Source organism: Crinia signifera, chromosome 11 (genome assembly GCF_055691185.1).
Source record: "Crinia signifera chromosome 11, ASM5569118v1, whole genome shotgun sequence".
Classification (NCBI taxonomy): Eukaryota; Metazoa; Chordata; class Amphibia; order Anura; family Myobatrachidae; genus Crinia; species Crinia signifera.
The window spans coordinates 66,434,036-66,449,141 of NC_139227.1; the positions used below are offsets into that span (position 1 = coordinate 66,434,036).

The 15,106-nt window shown below is 41.8% G+C and overlaps 1 protein-coding gene across 1 annotated transcript in view; it reads left to right on the top strand.

The window, feature by feature from the left end:
* Positions 1–13,995, top strand: part of LOC146046118 (uncharacterized) — a 110,013-nt gene extending 96,018 nt beyond the window's left edge. Inside the window, exons 11-14 of the mRNA XM_083165310.1 lie at positions 618–683; positions 3,422–3,521; positions 4,580–4,732; positions 9,374–13,995. Of these exons, the coding sequence (XP_083021436.1) occupies positions 618–683; positions 3,422–3,521; positions 4,580–4,732; positions 9,374–10,833 (1,779 nt within the window). The 3' untranslated portion in view covers positions 10,834–13,995. The remainder of the gene's footprint in view (positions 1–617; positions 684–3,421; positions 3,522–4,579; positions 4,733–9,373) is intronic.
* Positions 13,996–15,106: the final 1,111 nt, after the last annotated feature.

The window sequence follows — 15,106 nt, forward strand, 5'->3', positions numbered from 1 at the left end:
CTGCTTATTATTCATGATCACCGAATTTCTGGCTGCCCTTTCTGGCAGAGACTGTTCAGGGCACAAGGTACTTGTGATTGCATCATTGTGGCCACGCCCCCACTACACTGTGCTGCTATTACGGGCATTGTAGCGGGTTGGGGACACAATGATGCGATTCAGCATGAATCCTGTCAGATGGTGCCCACGGACCTCCCTGTAGAGAGTGGATTTCGGGGGACTTTACGGGGGGGGGGGGGGGGGGGGAGGAGGGGCACCTGATTTTCTGGAGCCTCCCGGTAGTGTAGGAATAGAAGTATACTATTATTCCGTATACCAGCAATCTTTGTTACTCATTTGCCAGTATAAAACACTGGTTTTCCAGTTCTCTACAATTCTGTTTCTATAATGTCCCCCACGTATAGTAAATAAGTATTTTATGGCGTTATAGAAGAACAGGGGCATCTATTCTAGATTGGTTTGTAGTAGTGAACATTAAGAGAATTATTTAAGGACATCATTAGTTTATGCTTTCATACGGCTCAGCTGCTGTATCGTTCTTAAAATATGTATGTAGTTTAATTTGTAGACTTCCTGTGCTCTGATTGTATTTGCATCTTGTTTGTTATATTTTACAGGACAAGGAGGACATGTCCACTGGGATTTATACAACAAAGTGGTTTTTGCAGTGCTTCTTAGATCGGGTAAAGACATGAATTCAGCTGGCTTTAAATTGCACACAAGCATTATGCCTATTGTAACATCTATAATTTCCTTATATCAGAACAAATACGTTCAATCTGATATTTATCTCTCAGTTTGATGAACAGCCCATGGGAGTCTTAGTTATGGGTAGTACTTATCATGGAGTCTTGCATTAATTTCCGGTGTAGTATTACATGTCCATATTCAGAATTTCGACACCAGAATGTTGACATTGTACATGCTGAATGTCAGCATATCGATATAGCATTTGTATAGTTTATAAGACCTGCACCTGACACTGACAAGTACTTTTAACATTCACAAATTCGAGTAATGACCATGTCAACTTATTTGACCCTGTTGACATTCTGGATGTTGACGTAATGACTACATACTGTAAATTCAGACAACTCATATAGGCCAGTGACGTTTTGTACATACTATATTCAATTCACTTGATTTACCCTTATTTATTTTCTTTATCCTTCGTTTCCAGCAAGTGCTCCCCTCCCCTTTTTAATAGGGTATGGGTCATTGGGTCGACGGCATTTACGTCGACATGCATTGGGTCCACCACTGAAATAGGTCGACATGGCTAAAGTCACCAGGGTAGTAAGGTAAAAAAAAACATTAACAGTGGGAAGGTCGACAGTCAAAAAGTCGACATGAGTTTTTCATGTTGTTTTTTAATGTCAATATAATCAAGAGTACCGTGTCCCCTTGCATGGCACTATTTTATTCTCCCACCATGCTGTAGTGGATGGTAGGGTATAAAATACCGCCTGTTGGCTCAAAACAATTGAAAACCTCATGTCGACAATGACATTCCCATTGTCGATCTAATGCTTGTGTCGACCATCCAACCCTGTTGACCTTAGCCATGTCAACCTATTTCAGTTGTCGACCTACGCCCTGTCGACCCAATGCATGTAAATCTAAATAGGGTCCTAGTGACCGTATCCTGTTTCTTATGCCTAAAACAATAACTAGAAAGAATAAATAAATACTGTGTTTGTGTACAGAGCTGTGCTGCTGACTGCCCACATGTTTTATGATTGGCAGCCACTGGCAATGGTTTTGCCTATCACGGACTATACATAATGTGATTTGGTCCTGGACCGCAAACCTGTGGCACCCCTACAAGAGCATTGGAGCACCCCAGGGTACCTAGGCAGACAGTTTGGGATGCACTGCTGTAGAAGAAGGTGGAGATAAATAAAATGAATAAACTGAATCAGCTTGTAGAACAGAAATACTGTGTGTCTCACCAATAGAAACTGGATTAGCAGTACCGTGTATACCACTTAGCAGGAATGGCTTTCCAGATACTATGGACCTTCTAGTCAGCATGCTGTACCTTGTAGTTTTACAATAGCTGGACAGCATAGATACAGGGCCATCTTAATGTATGGTCTTATTGAACAGCTGTCCAAGGGTGCCCTAATTCTATGGGCCTTTGAGCTGGGGCAGATTGTGTTGTGGGCATCTGCCTCCTCAGCTTCTTGGGAGGCGGTAGATAATGCTTGTGAATCACACGCAATCAGAGCAGCATTCTGTTCCTGCTTCACAGCCTGCATCCAGACAGTGAATGGTTTAGAACATACCGATTGGTGTATGACTGGAGCTATCCACCAATCAGAGACCAGCATTCTCTACCTGCCTCCCAACTGCAGCCAATCAGTGAATGGCTGTCAGCATGATGATTGGAGGATGCCTGGAGCTATCCACCAGAGTGCTGACAGCCATTCACTCTATGAAAGCAATTAGAGACATGGCATGAGACCACAGGACGGGTGTGTTATGGTTTTTTTTATATATTTTTTCCATGGATGGGCCCCAAATGCATTGCTTGCTCCAGGGCCTACAATTCTGTTAAGAATGCCCTGCATGGATATGCAATCTTTGGTTCCACAGCTTTTGTGTTACTATGGGCATATGTATGGGAGTATCCTGTTAATTGTAAAGACTTGGCTTGCCCATTTAGCATGGCATAGTAAGTACCTGAGTCAGCTGCATGTACTGTATTAATATTTATTCTGACAAAGAGGGAGAGTGTTTATTCACCTGTGTAGCAATTTCAGCTCTTCCCCTTTCCACTGGGTTGCTTTCAATTCCCGGCACTTACATGCTTTCTGTGCATGTGGCGGTCAAATTACTCCCAGTGTGCACAATTTACTTAATATTAATAATTAGTGGCTGTTGATAGAGATAGCTGCAGCTGTGGGATCGGACAGTGCCACTGACTGTTTGTACATTTACCTGCACATTGGAGCACGATCATAAAGATAGGTGTGACAATGACAAGGACAATAGGGCTCCTGGCGTTTGACAGATAATGTGTGATGGCAGCGGTATCTGTGGCACATTACGCGTGCAGATATCGCTGAGACACAGGCTTATTTTCAAAGATGTGAGTTCTATGGGCAACCAATCAGTATCTACTTCTTAATTTAACACCTTCTAGAAGAAAATACATTGGTTGCCCATAGCAACATCCCATAAACCCCATAATGTCTCTTCATACATATACGCATGTGAATCCTAGCCTATCCTGCTGAGGCTAGACATTACTCGACATACCCCACGTTCCTGCACACCAGATGCTGCAGCATTAGCCCTGTGGACATTGGCAGGGAAAGGTGCCTAGGTAAAGAGCAGCATCAATTGGGGGAGAGCTGGGTTACATAAAGATTGGTATGTAAACCTGAGTGCATGTGTTTTATGTTTATCTTTACAGACGCCGTTTACACTTACTCTGAGGTTGTGGGACATCTATATCTTGGAAGGCGAACGAGTCCTGCCAGCCATGGCTTACACTATCCTAAAACTGCACAAAAGTAAGACATGCTGAAAGAGTATAGTTCATGGGGAAGCAGTGTGTACACTTTGTTGCTGAACAGACAAACACAGATTTACCTGCCAAAAAGGGTTGGATTAACCCTTTATGACCCATTTCTTATTCCAGCCGGCGAGGGGGCTGGATGGCGAGGATGGCTTTCCTCACTAAAAAAAACATCCTCGCTGTACAAACCTTTGGCATTGAATATACCCTCTAGTGCAGTGGTTCCCAACCTTTATTCTCTCCCGTACACCTTGATTAGACTTTTCATTGATGAGTACCCCCTCCTCTCAATTTAAAATATAGACAGTACTTATGAGTGGAGTGGAAGTGAGCGGTATGCGTATCCTCATGCATGTCCTTATATTAAGGAGTAGCGGACAGGAATCGTGCCCTTCCGTGTCTGGCCACTGGCTGTGTATTGTCTCCAGGGTTCCCAATAACACCTGTAGGATTAATGCCGCTGCTTCTTCCACCCGTGTCAGCACAGGCAGATGATCGCTGATGTCTGAGGGCAGCATGGGTAGCTCCCAGTGTATTGCTGGTCAGGCAAAAGCACAATGAGACGCTGATGATGCTGAAGACAGAACCATATGTGACACAACATGGTTCTTCTCCATAGCAATGGGTCTTCTTCTTCTGCCATCAAAATACTTTTTTTTCATCTTCCGCCATTACCAATATTATTTTCAAGTACCCCCAACTGGTCTGCAGAGTACCCCAGGTTGGGAACCACTGCTCTAGTGTATACCAGTGATGACCCTAAATCAGAGTACCAACAATTACATTTTTTTTATATCATTTTCTTCTGTGTTCTTGCATATGGATTTTAACGGTGATTTTAATATTGGGTGATACTATTTCAGCAAAAGATCTGTGTGGCTGCTTAAATTGCGCAGTATTGGAATTTCAATTCTTGATTTACTTTGTAAGGGTTCAGTTGTGGTCCGATTGTTTTTCTAAATGAGGTGGTGTCTTCTGTTTACCTGTCACATATAACTCAATTTCACTACTGTAATAAGCTCAATCTCCCATTGCTAATTGTTCTTTGTGCAGAACGCTTGCTAAAGATGTCCATGGAAGATCTTCGGGAGTTTCTCCAAGAGAGAATCGCACGCTCCTTGAGCTATGATGATGATATAGTAGTTGAACAGTTACAGACCTCTATGGCTGAGCTACGGAAAATGAAACTTGAGCTACCACCACCAGGTATAATAGATCAATATAACTATGTCTGTACTTAAACCACATGTGACCCCAATTAGTGTACTGCTTCACTCGCTGTGCTTTGGGCAGGTTGCTGTTCCCAGTTGTAGTCCACATGGATGGTAAACCATGAAAGAGTTGGAAAAAAATCAATACCCTGTGTAGAAAGTTAAGTAATCAGTGCGCATAAACCCTTTGTGCAGCTAGATCAGTTCACAAGCAAATGACATCAAGCATTTGAATACAGCATGAAAAAACAAAAAAGAAAACTGACACCATAGCGCTCAAAAGGAGACCATATTGTATAAGATGCTGCACACCAAATAGGGAAATAAAAGTGTACTGTCCCTTTAAATTTTGATCCAACGATGATAATAGCAGCAGTATCCTTCAGCAAGGATTTCATTATGTGATCTCCCTATTTATAGCGGGGAGATCAAAGACACAAATAATGGTGCAGATCATTTAAAACCACAAAATGTAATTTAATAAAATGCACTCACAAGGTATTGACATTAATGACCGCATAAAACAAAGTAGCCCAAGGCAGACACTGCTCACAGGCCGCCAACCGTTCTGGGATGGAATAGAGTCACTGCATCAATCCGGATAGGCAGGAGTCCTCCAGGCAAGTTGGTGATGGAGACAGGTGGGCAAAAAATACAGATGGAGCCACGCTTTGAACCTGTCAACCTTTGTTCCATTTCACCTTAAGCACCGTCGACCTTTTACATATCAGTTTATTTAATATGTTACCTTAATGCATGTCCACCATATGGGGCCAACCTAATTACTCCCGCCCTAAAAGACATGGGGTCCATACAACCTCTGTCTATTATGTACAAATAATCGCTACACCTAATTTTGTTTTAATTGAACAAAATAGAAACATTTCCCTTTTTGGCCTCAATAAATGTACCGTATATACTCGAGTATAAGTCGACCCGAATATTAGCCGAGGCACCCAATTTTACAACAAAAAAACTGGGAAAACTTATTGACTCAAGTGGGACCCTCACTCCAGTATAAGACGAGGGGGGCTTTATCAGCATAACAAATGTTCTGAAAAAGTAGGCTTCATGTTACGTTTAGAAGTTTTTGAGATATTTAGAGTTAATGATACATATTTAGAACTTAACTAAACTATTAGACATAATAGTCTGTTTACAGATATATTTTGTAGATAAAAGTGCAACATTTAAAATAACATTGTTACTATGTCAGTTGGGATCCTGACTGCCGGGCATTTAAACAGTCGTGATTCCAATGTCATTATACTGATAGTCGGAATCCCGACTGTTGAAACGTCATCCGGGATCCAGCAGTCAGAGTCATGACACAGAATAAGGACAGCAGGGTCCCAATGGTCAGGATTTTGTACCCAACCCAAATATGTGTTTAATGAAACTCTTCAAGTGTCTAGTGACATCTAGAACATGCAGTAGGGAATATATGGAATTTTCATTGTAGTAAGGGCATGACTTTAATTAGAAAAGATGTTTTGGGACAGCTCCACCAGATGTATGAAGAATGAACAGATGTCAGCGATATTTCGGAAACTTCTATTATTTTAATTTGATGGATGATAGTACTTAACCCTTTGAGTGCCAAGTTAATTTGTCAAAATATGTGTGAAAATTGCCAAGCCAACATTTTTAATCATCATAATGACCTGTATTTTTACCTTTATATAGGAAATATAATCTTATTTTACACATTTCTTATTTGAATTTATATAACAAATGTGAGAGACACTGGTATTTTTCGCCAATATTTTACATATCTCTCACAAATATGTTGGCACTCATATATTTTGTGCATCTCTCACAGAGATGTTGGCATTTTTAGCAGGTATTTTTGTGCAATTCACAGATTTTGGCACTCAAATGGTTAAACATTGATGACCCTTTTGGCTCAGATAAGAATGTCCAGCTGCAGTACCCCACTGATTCCTTTATTAGGAAAGGGCATGGCGGTAGGTTATATACCCTGCATAGTATCCAGGTGAACAAGGTTTATAGTGAATGTGAGCTGGGAAAAATTACATTTTGGGGGAGTCTTATCCAGACTGCCAATTCTATACCTTTTCTATATCACACATATTTACTTATTGCACAGTCTGCAGAAGACAACTGGCATAATATATCTGTGTGGAAGTGCCGGATTCAATATTGTTTTGTTACTCTTTTGCAAACACATTTTAAGTTCGCGTTTCTCCGGTAACAATTTTTCTATATAACGGGTATATATACAGTAATTGTCGATCCATCCCATTCAGTCAGGTCCTTTATTCCCCACATGTTAAGCTTTTTTCTTGCAGCCTCAGGAGCTGCAAGGAAAGGTCTTCATTAGAATGCGCTTTCTTATATTTACTGCATCGGAGGCCCATGCATTCCACATTCTACTAAATAGGCAGAATAATTGAATAGCTCTGGGAACGAAACCCTTAACTTTCATTGTACTGTAAGACTGCACCTCATTGGATATACCACTAAGTGATTTTGGAGATGGTATTTCAAAAGATATATCGATCTCTACAATATATTCATTTTTAATAGCGCTCTCATGGAAAGCCACAAAATTAATATTTTGTTTGTGGAGTTCCACGTTCGGACCAGTGCTGGCCAGCAACTAAGGATCTATCCCCTTTTATATGGTTTTATGGGAAATGTGTTGGCATCTCTGTACAGCTAAAAGTCACGTTAAATATTATCAGGGTACTTGTGGAGTATCACGGCTCCCATCGTATGGCATCGTATGCCATATGTAGTGGCATACGATGCGATGCGATGTTTTACCGATTTTTGCGCATTTTTGCTCAAAAATCGTATGCCATCGCATGGCATCGTATGCCATATGTAGTGGCATACGATGTCATACGATGCGATACGATGTTTTACCGATTTTTGAGCAAAAATGGTCAAAAATCGGTAAAACATCGCATAACATCGTATGCCATATGTAGTGGCATACGATGTCATACGATGCGATACGATGTTTTACCGATTTTTGAGCAAAAATGGTGAAAAATCGGTAAAACATCGCATGGCATCGTATGCCATTGATGCGATACAATGTTTTACCGATTTTTGAGCATTTTAGCTCAAAAATCGTATGCGATCGCATCGGATGCCATACGATGGCATCCGATGCGATGCGATGGCACCCGATTTTGCACTGAAATGCATCAGAATGCATTGAAATGTGTATTAAAGTAGTGAAATGCCCCCAAATGCCATTTTTCATAGTGCACCACCCCCACTATCAACGTCAACCCGAAGCGTGGCGAGCGCAGCGAGCCCACAAGGGGCGGCGGTACGCGTCCTACGACCTTTTCATACCCCCACTATCCACGTCGGCGTGGAGTTGAGAATAGAATAGTGTGGCGAGCGCAGCGAGCCACCGAGCCCGAAGCGTGGCGAGCGGACGCAGATCCCTGTAAAGCTCGCGAGGAGACGCGTATAGCTGTGAAGGTATCCGCGTCCCCTCGCGGGGCACGCTGCGCTCGCCACGCTTCGGGCTCGGTGGCTCGCTGCGCTCGCCACACTATTCTATTCTCAACTCCACGCCGACGTGGATAGTGGGGGTATGAAAAGGTCGTAGGATGCGTACCGCCGCCCCTCGCGGGCTCGCTGCGCTCGCCACGCTTCGGGTTGACGTTGATAGTGGGGGTGGTGCACTATGAAAAATGGCATTTGGGGGCATTTCACTACTTTAATACACATTTCAATGCATTCTGATGCATTTCAGTCCAAAATCGGGTGCCATCGCATCGCATGCCATCGTATGGCATCCGATGCGATCGCATCCGATTTTTGAGCTAAAATGCTCAAAAATCGGTAAAACATCGTATCGCATCGTATGACATCGTATGCCACTACATATGGCATACGATGCCATTCGATGTTTTACCGATTTTTGACCATTTTTGCTCAAAAATCGGTAAAACATCGTATCGCATCGTATGACATCGTATGCCACTACATATGGCATACGATGTTATGCGATGGCATACGATTTTTCAGCAAAAATAGTCAAAAATCGGTAAAACATCGCATCGCATCGTATGCCATCGTATGCCACATGCGATGCGATGCGATGCGATTTTTAGCATACGATCTGCATACGATGCAGGTCGTGGGAGCCGTGATACTCCACAAGTACCATTATCAGGAGCAAAGAGAGAATGGTTAGACTAGTACGGAGAGGATTCTTCGCTCATTAATACTTTACAATATTTATACCCAACAGAATTTGCTGCGCTATATAAGAAACTTTAAACAAATTAATAAATACCCAAAAGGTAGCTACTTTAATGCATTCCGATGAACAATGTTATTAAATGGACAAAAACCCTCACCAGAAACTAGTGTGATTGGTGATGGTGCACTTGACTAAAAAGGCTCCATGTACCCTATGTGCTTTTTTTTTTTCTTTAAATCAATTCTCCCTGTATCATTATCCATAGCAATGTCAACATGGAATACTGCAAGGACTCATCGAGGACTCCAACAAATACCCTCCTAGGTTTTATTTCCCAACATTTTCCCATATTCGCATTAGTGATCAAAGTCAATGAAATTATTGTATTATATTGTGTAGTGTTTTTTTCTCTATTTATCTCTCACTCTTTACTTATTTTAGGAAAGGCTGAAGAGTTCCCCAAAAAGACCTTGGGTCAGGATGTTCTAGTACACCTACTGCCAGTTATACAAGCTGTGGAGTCCAATATACAGAGTAAGACTGACAGTGAGGGTGCACAACAAAGTCCCCAGACTCCCGTGGATGTAAATGAGAATAACTCAAATACCAGTGATACAAGCATGACTGTTACATTTGCTGCTCAGCAAAATGGAACTTCCAGACTTATGTTGGAAGGAGGGATTGACATTCAGGGCACAGAGAGGCAGTCTGTAAATGAGGCAGATCCTCCTAAGCATGTTGTAAAACTTATTTCTGGAGCAGAGACAACAGCTGGCACAAAGTTTCAAAATGACACATTTATCGAAGAACTCCCAGAAAGTGTAATAGAAAAGGGTGCGTGCACAAAAGAGGTTCCTGGATCTTGTATCATACAGGAAGGTAGTTCTCAAGTACAAGGTTCATCCATCTCCGATACAAAAATCCAAGATAACACGATAACAGACAATTACAACTTGAGAGATGTTACTAACCGAACACAGTCACAGCAACTTTTGCCAAGTGACTCTACAGACACCACTCTCACACTCCCAATTTTAGAAGACCATAACCCATACCAGCCTAATTCAGTTGAAATCAGTCAGACTTCTCAAAGTGAGAGTGTGACCTTATCAAATAGTAAGGACTTTCCTTCACATGATTCTTTGTCTCTTCCTCAAGAAACCGAATATATTTCTAGTCCAGAAGAAGAAAGCACTGCCCTCACTGATACAGGACAACTGGTCTCCCTCTTGCCACCTGGTGTACAAACCAGAAGATGTTCTTCACAGTATGATAACATGTCCCATTGTGATCAGGAAGAATGGCCTCCCTGCCCCACCGAATCCTCCTTGGATGATTTGGAAAGAGAGGGAAGGCACTCTGACATATGTAATGCTCTGGATTTGGTCACAGAACAGCCTAAAGATCCAGGTGAGATCCTGCAACTCAAGCCTAAAATTTCAAGTCACCAAGGACCATCCTGCAGTGTGCCCACATTACTTATCACTCAGTGTGACCTGAAAGAGCAGATCAATTCTCTTAGCAACTCCTCTCCATCTTTAAATAGTACTTATAGCCCTTGCCACGTTATTAAGACAAAGACCTCTATTCAAGTTTCTCATGCAATCAGCCAAGGCATCGTTGATAGCAAGCAAGCAGCACTATCGTTAATTCAAAGTCCGAAGCATCTCCTTGCTCTTGCTAAGCATAATGCACAGGAACAAGATGAAGACCAAATTGCTTGTGGGCCTCTTGTAAATAATATAAATGGTCCCATGAGTTCATGCAAAAAAATCCCATCTGAGAGCTCAAAGCCGATGCTACAGGAGAAACGTCCAGTTATTCCTAAATCTCTTTCCAATAACAACTTCTACTCAAGCAATCAAACCATGGCTCAAATGCCTAAGTCGGTAACTTTCTAGAGAAGAACAGAAGATGATGCATGGCACGCTATTGTATTTGCTTCATTGTGCTGTGCTGTGTGTGAGCCATTTTTATGCGGGACATAAAAACGAGGCATGATCAATAGCATAGACACATGGAAACAGGACTAGACTTAGCATTTTCAGCTACACTGGTTTGACTGGCTGGATTTTGACATCTTTTATTGTTTTGTTTTTAATACAAACAGATCACAAAGTGCTTATTTTTTACTATTTTTATGATTTATTTTTATTTTAAAAGACTTGCATTTAATTAAGTTCTGGACTGAGAGAAATCATGGAGAATGGTATCTTAAGGGGGACAAAATATTTTCTCACCTAATTGTCCATTAAAAGCACATTTGTTTAAGCTCATTAATGGTATATTCAGGTGGATTGTGCTATAGGGTTGGCATTGACAACTCTCATCTTATTAATTGAATTTCTCTAGGGAGTCCAGATTTCTAAATGAATGTTTTTCCATAAAACCCTACATAGTCTCTGACTATCTTTCTGTATAGTTTCCTCGTAGTTTGTTCATTGCACGTATATAGACTACGACTCACATAGTTTAACTGATGACTTAGAATAGGGAACATCATATGTTTTGTTTTTGTTTTTCTCGGGGGGATGTTGCAATGATTTTTCATGCTGGCAATCCACTTCCATTGTTATGTATAAAATATGCATCTATTGTATAATTTACTAATGGCAACCGGTGAGGAATATTCTTTAATGATTGTTGCTTATTTATAATATTCAGTGATCCATCTTTTTTTTCCGTATTAATCTGTAAAAAAAAATATGTGTTTTTCCATGATACAAAGGTTTTCTGTACATAAGCATCTTAGAAAACAACAACTATGCAATAATAAGCAATACAGTATTCAGCAGTAAAGTGCATAGTGTATTCACAGTAGTTAAAACATTTAAATAAGAGCATTTGGGCTTATAACAAATAGGCCAATGCACCAGTTAAGAAAATGAATTGGTTTATTTCTAAAATAATTATTTAGTACTTATTTAAACAGAAAATTAATTTTATATATAGGTGAAACCAAAGGCTCCACAATTTTCACTATTTTTTTAATGTATTTATTTCTTTTTTTTTTAATTGTTCAATATTGTAATCTCTAAAGGAGGTGGAAAGGTACACAAGTTTTTTTTTATCGATTTGTGTGTTTTGAATAGCTTAGGTTTTAATATGTTCATTGTCCTTGTCAATTCTGCAGAAACATTATTCCACAGGTTCTCAAACTCTGTCCTCGGGACCACACACAGTGCACGTTTTGGATCTTTTAAAATGTGTCCGTGAGTAATGAATGCACCTGTGCACCTGCCGGGTGACCTGGAAAACGTGAACTGTGTGGGGTCCTGAGGACTGAGTTTGAGAACTCCTGCATTTGTCCATATTTGTGAAAACCCAGATTGAGAATTTCAGACATTTATTTTCACAGCAACTTAGGTGGATTGTACTCTTGCTGAAAATGCTTTCTTCATCGTTCCTGCTTAAATCATATATCCTATATCCTACCCAAGACCTATCTAGTTACCAGTATTGGGAAGCTAATTCACTAGTATTTATGCTTTTTGCAGGGAATATTAGTATGTTGCAAGCCACCCCTCATAGCGCTACAGTACGGTTCTACTACAGCCCTGTGGATGGACTGATTCATCCACTGCCAATATCAAAGACTTCTAATCCAGTAACATGAGGGCTATTGGGAGGAGCACGTGCAAGATTGATCAGGAATGATTTGAGTACTTTAATAGGTTTTCTACAAGCACCTTTTGACATTTAACGTAGTCTGTTTGCTTCAACCTACTTCAAATAAAAGATTTTTTTAATGTTTTTGCAAATTTTAGACCGTAATTGCATACAATTACCTTTATGGGTTAGGGCCAAAAAAAAAAAGAATTCTAGATCAACATGTTGTAAATGCCTTAGGAATCCAGGAAGCTAAAAGGGCATAGAAGGTTGTGGTACTTAGTGTATGTGTTCACCTGCTCACCTGCTTGTGCTGTACAACCTGGTATGCAACCCCGTGGATCTGTTTCAGGAGATGTAATTGCTGCTTCTTAATTGTAGACACCCCTCTAATAATCATATCACATATGGATTGTCTGAGCATAGGGCCTGATCCACAGATGGTTTATAATGTAAGCAACCATTGTAGCCACTCTCTCAATAGCTGTTGCTGAAATGTGCAAAATGCCTTCTGTTTGTGCTCCCCCATGTTATTGAATGTACGAGCACTGAGTTGCCAACTTTTAGGTCCTGAGGCCTGTGCTATTGCGATATAGGGTTTGTAAACCCACCAAAATTGCTGGAACATCAGTCGCACCATTGACATTATGTGGTAGCTACTCCGCCCAATCAAACTAAACATGGCACCTGCTGCAGTTGATTTGCAAGTGGAAAGGCTATGTAGACATGCCAGTGACACTCTCATAGCATGGACCCTTTATGCAATCCCCTTCCAGCCTCTAAAGTCTACCATAAGAAGACCAAGTATCACAAAGCTATTCACAAGTATTAGCAGACTGTAAATAATTGTGAATGACATCGGACACTATGGTTTTCGTGTGCACAGTAAGGGAATGAAAGACTTTTTGTGCATATGCAGTAGTACGGAAACATCGACACTGCATCGGTTTCAAAATAATCCCATAGTTCCAGCACTCCAAAAAATGCAAGAGGATCACACAGTTGTGCAATACTATATAACATACATAATACCTTTAAGTAATGGGTGGATTGTATGGCACATGAAGGTCCCAGATTTAACACCAGACAGTGATGCTCAATACCATTACACAGCAAGCTACAGTATTATACACTGGACTTCTATTCGCATCAGTGTGTTTGCCTGGGGTGAAAGCAAATGGTTTTCAGTTTTAAATTATAATTATGGGACTTTTCACAGTTGATTGTTGATCCTTAAGGCCCACTATGCGATATGGGAACGATTTCACCCGATTCGGATGAATCGGGCAGTGAAATCGGCCCAAATCGCACTTGTAGACATCCCCTCCGATCTGATGCGCGGTCCCATGCGCATCGGATCGGGGTCGGGAGGTCGGACGGGCTGCACATAAGATTTGCCAAATCTTATGTGCAGCCCAGCCCCGGAGCCGTGCGGGGGACAGCAGCGGGCGGGGGATGCTGGCTATAGAGAGCCAAGCAGGGGGAGGCTGCTTATGGCGCCGGGCTGGAGGAAGCTGTGTTGCGGTGGGGTGACAGCGGGAGGCGAGCAGGGAGTACTTGATGACATGACGCTGGCTGCCGGGCAGCGCCGCAGCAGCGGGAGCCGGGAGAAACCGATAACTTAAAAAAAACAAAAACGCACATAGAGATGACTAGCAAGCCATTGATTGGCTGAGACCTCTCTCAGCCAATCAATGGCTTGCTAGTCATCTCTATGGGCGTTTATTTTTTCCAAGTTATCTGTTCCTCCCGGCTCCCGCCGCTGCCCTGCAGCCAGCATCATGTCATCAAGTTCTCCCTGCTCGCCTCCCGCTGTCACCCCACCGCAACACAGCTTCCTCCTGCCCGGGTCCCTATGTAGCCTCTCCCTGCTCGACTCTCAATTAGCCGGCATCCCGCTGCCGTCCCCCGCACGGCTCCCTCCTCCTGCAGCTCCCCGGGGACTGCATATGATAAATCCATGTAATTTATCATATGCAAACCTTGGCACATCAAGTGCCTAATCGTGCTTCCCCCTCCCGGAGAGCTGCAGGGGAAATCAGGTCCGACTTGTCCCTAGGACAAGTCGGACTAATGTATGGGGGCCTTTAGTGACAGCAGGTTTGCTCCTGGGACACAATCCGGCAACTCCCTGCTGTTATGTACTATTATCATCCCGCAGATCAACATCTTATCAGCAGCTTGTTTGACATTATCCTCCCACACTCTTGGCACTGCAATAAACACTTTGGAACTTTGGGTCTCAGTTTGACTACACACATTAATATGTAACATTGTCATTGATGCAGACATTCATACGGACCATTTATACATAATTAACAATGCAATGGCCAGTCATATCCATAGACCGACACAATCTTAGGGGTACATTTACTAAGGCTTCTAAAAATGTAAAAATGTGATATCACCCATAGCAGCCAATCAGATTCTGTCTGTCATTTCTCTATTGCATCCTAGCCTATTATTCTATTCTTTCCTTAGTGTAGCACTTTGCTTACCTATAGCAGATTATCCCATTGAGGGCTCACACCTCACAAAGGGCCTGATTCAGCAAGGCTTGCTAAG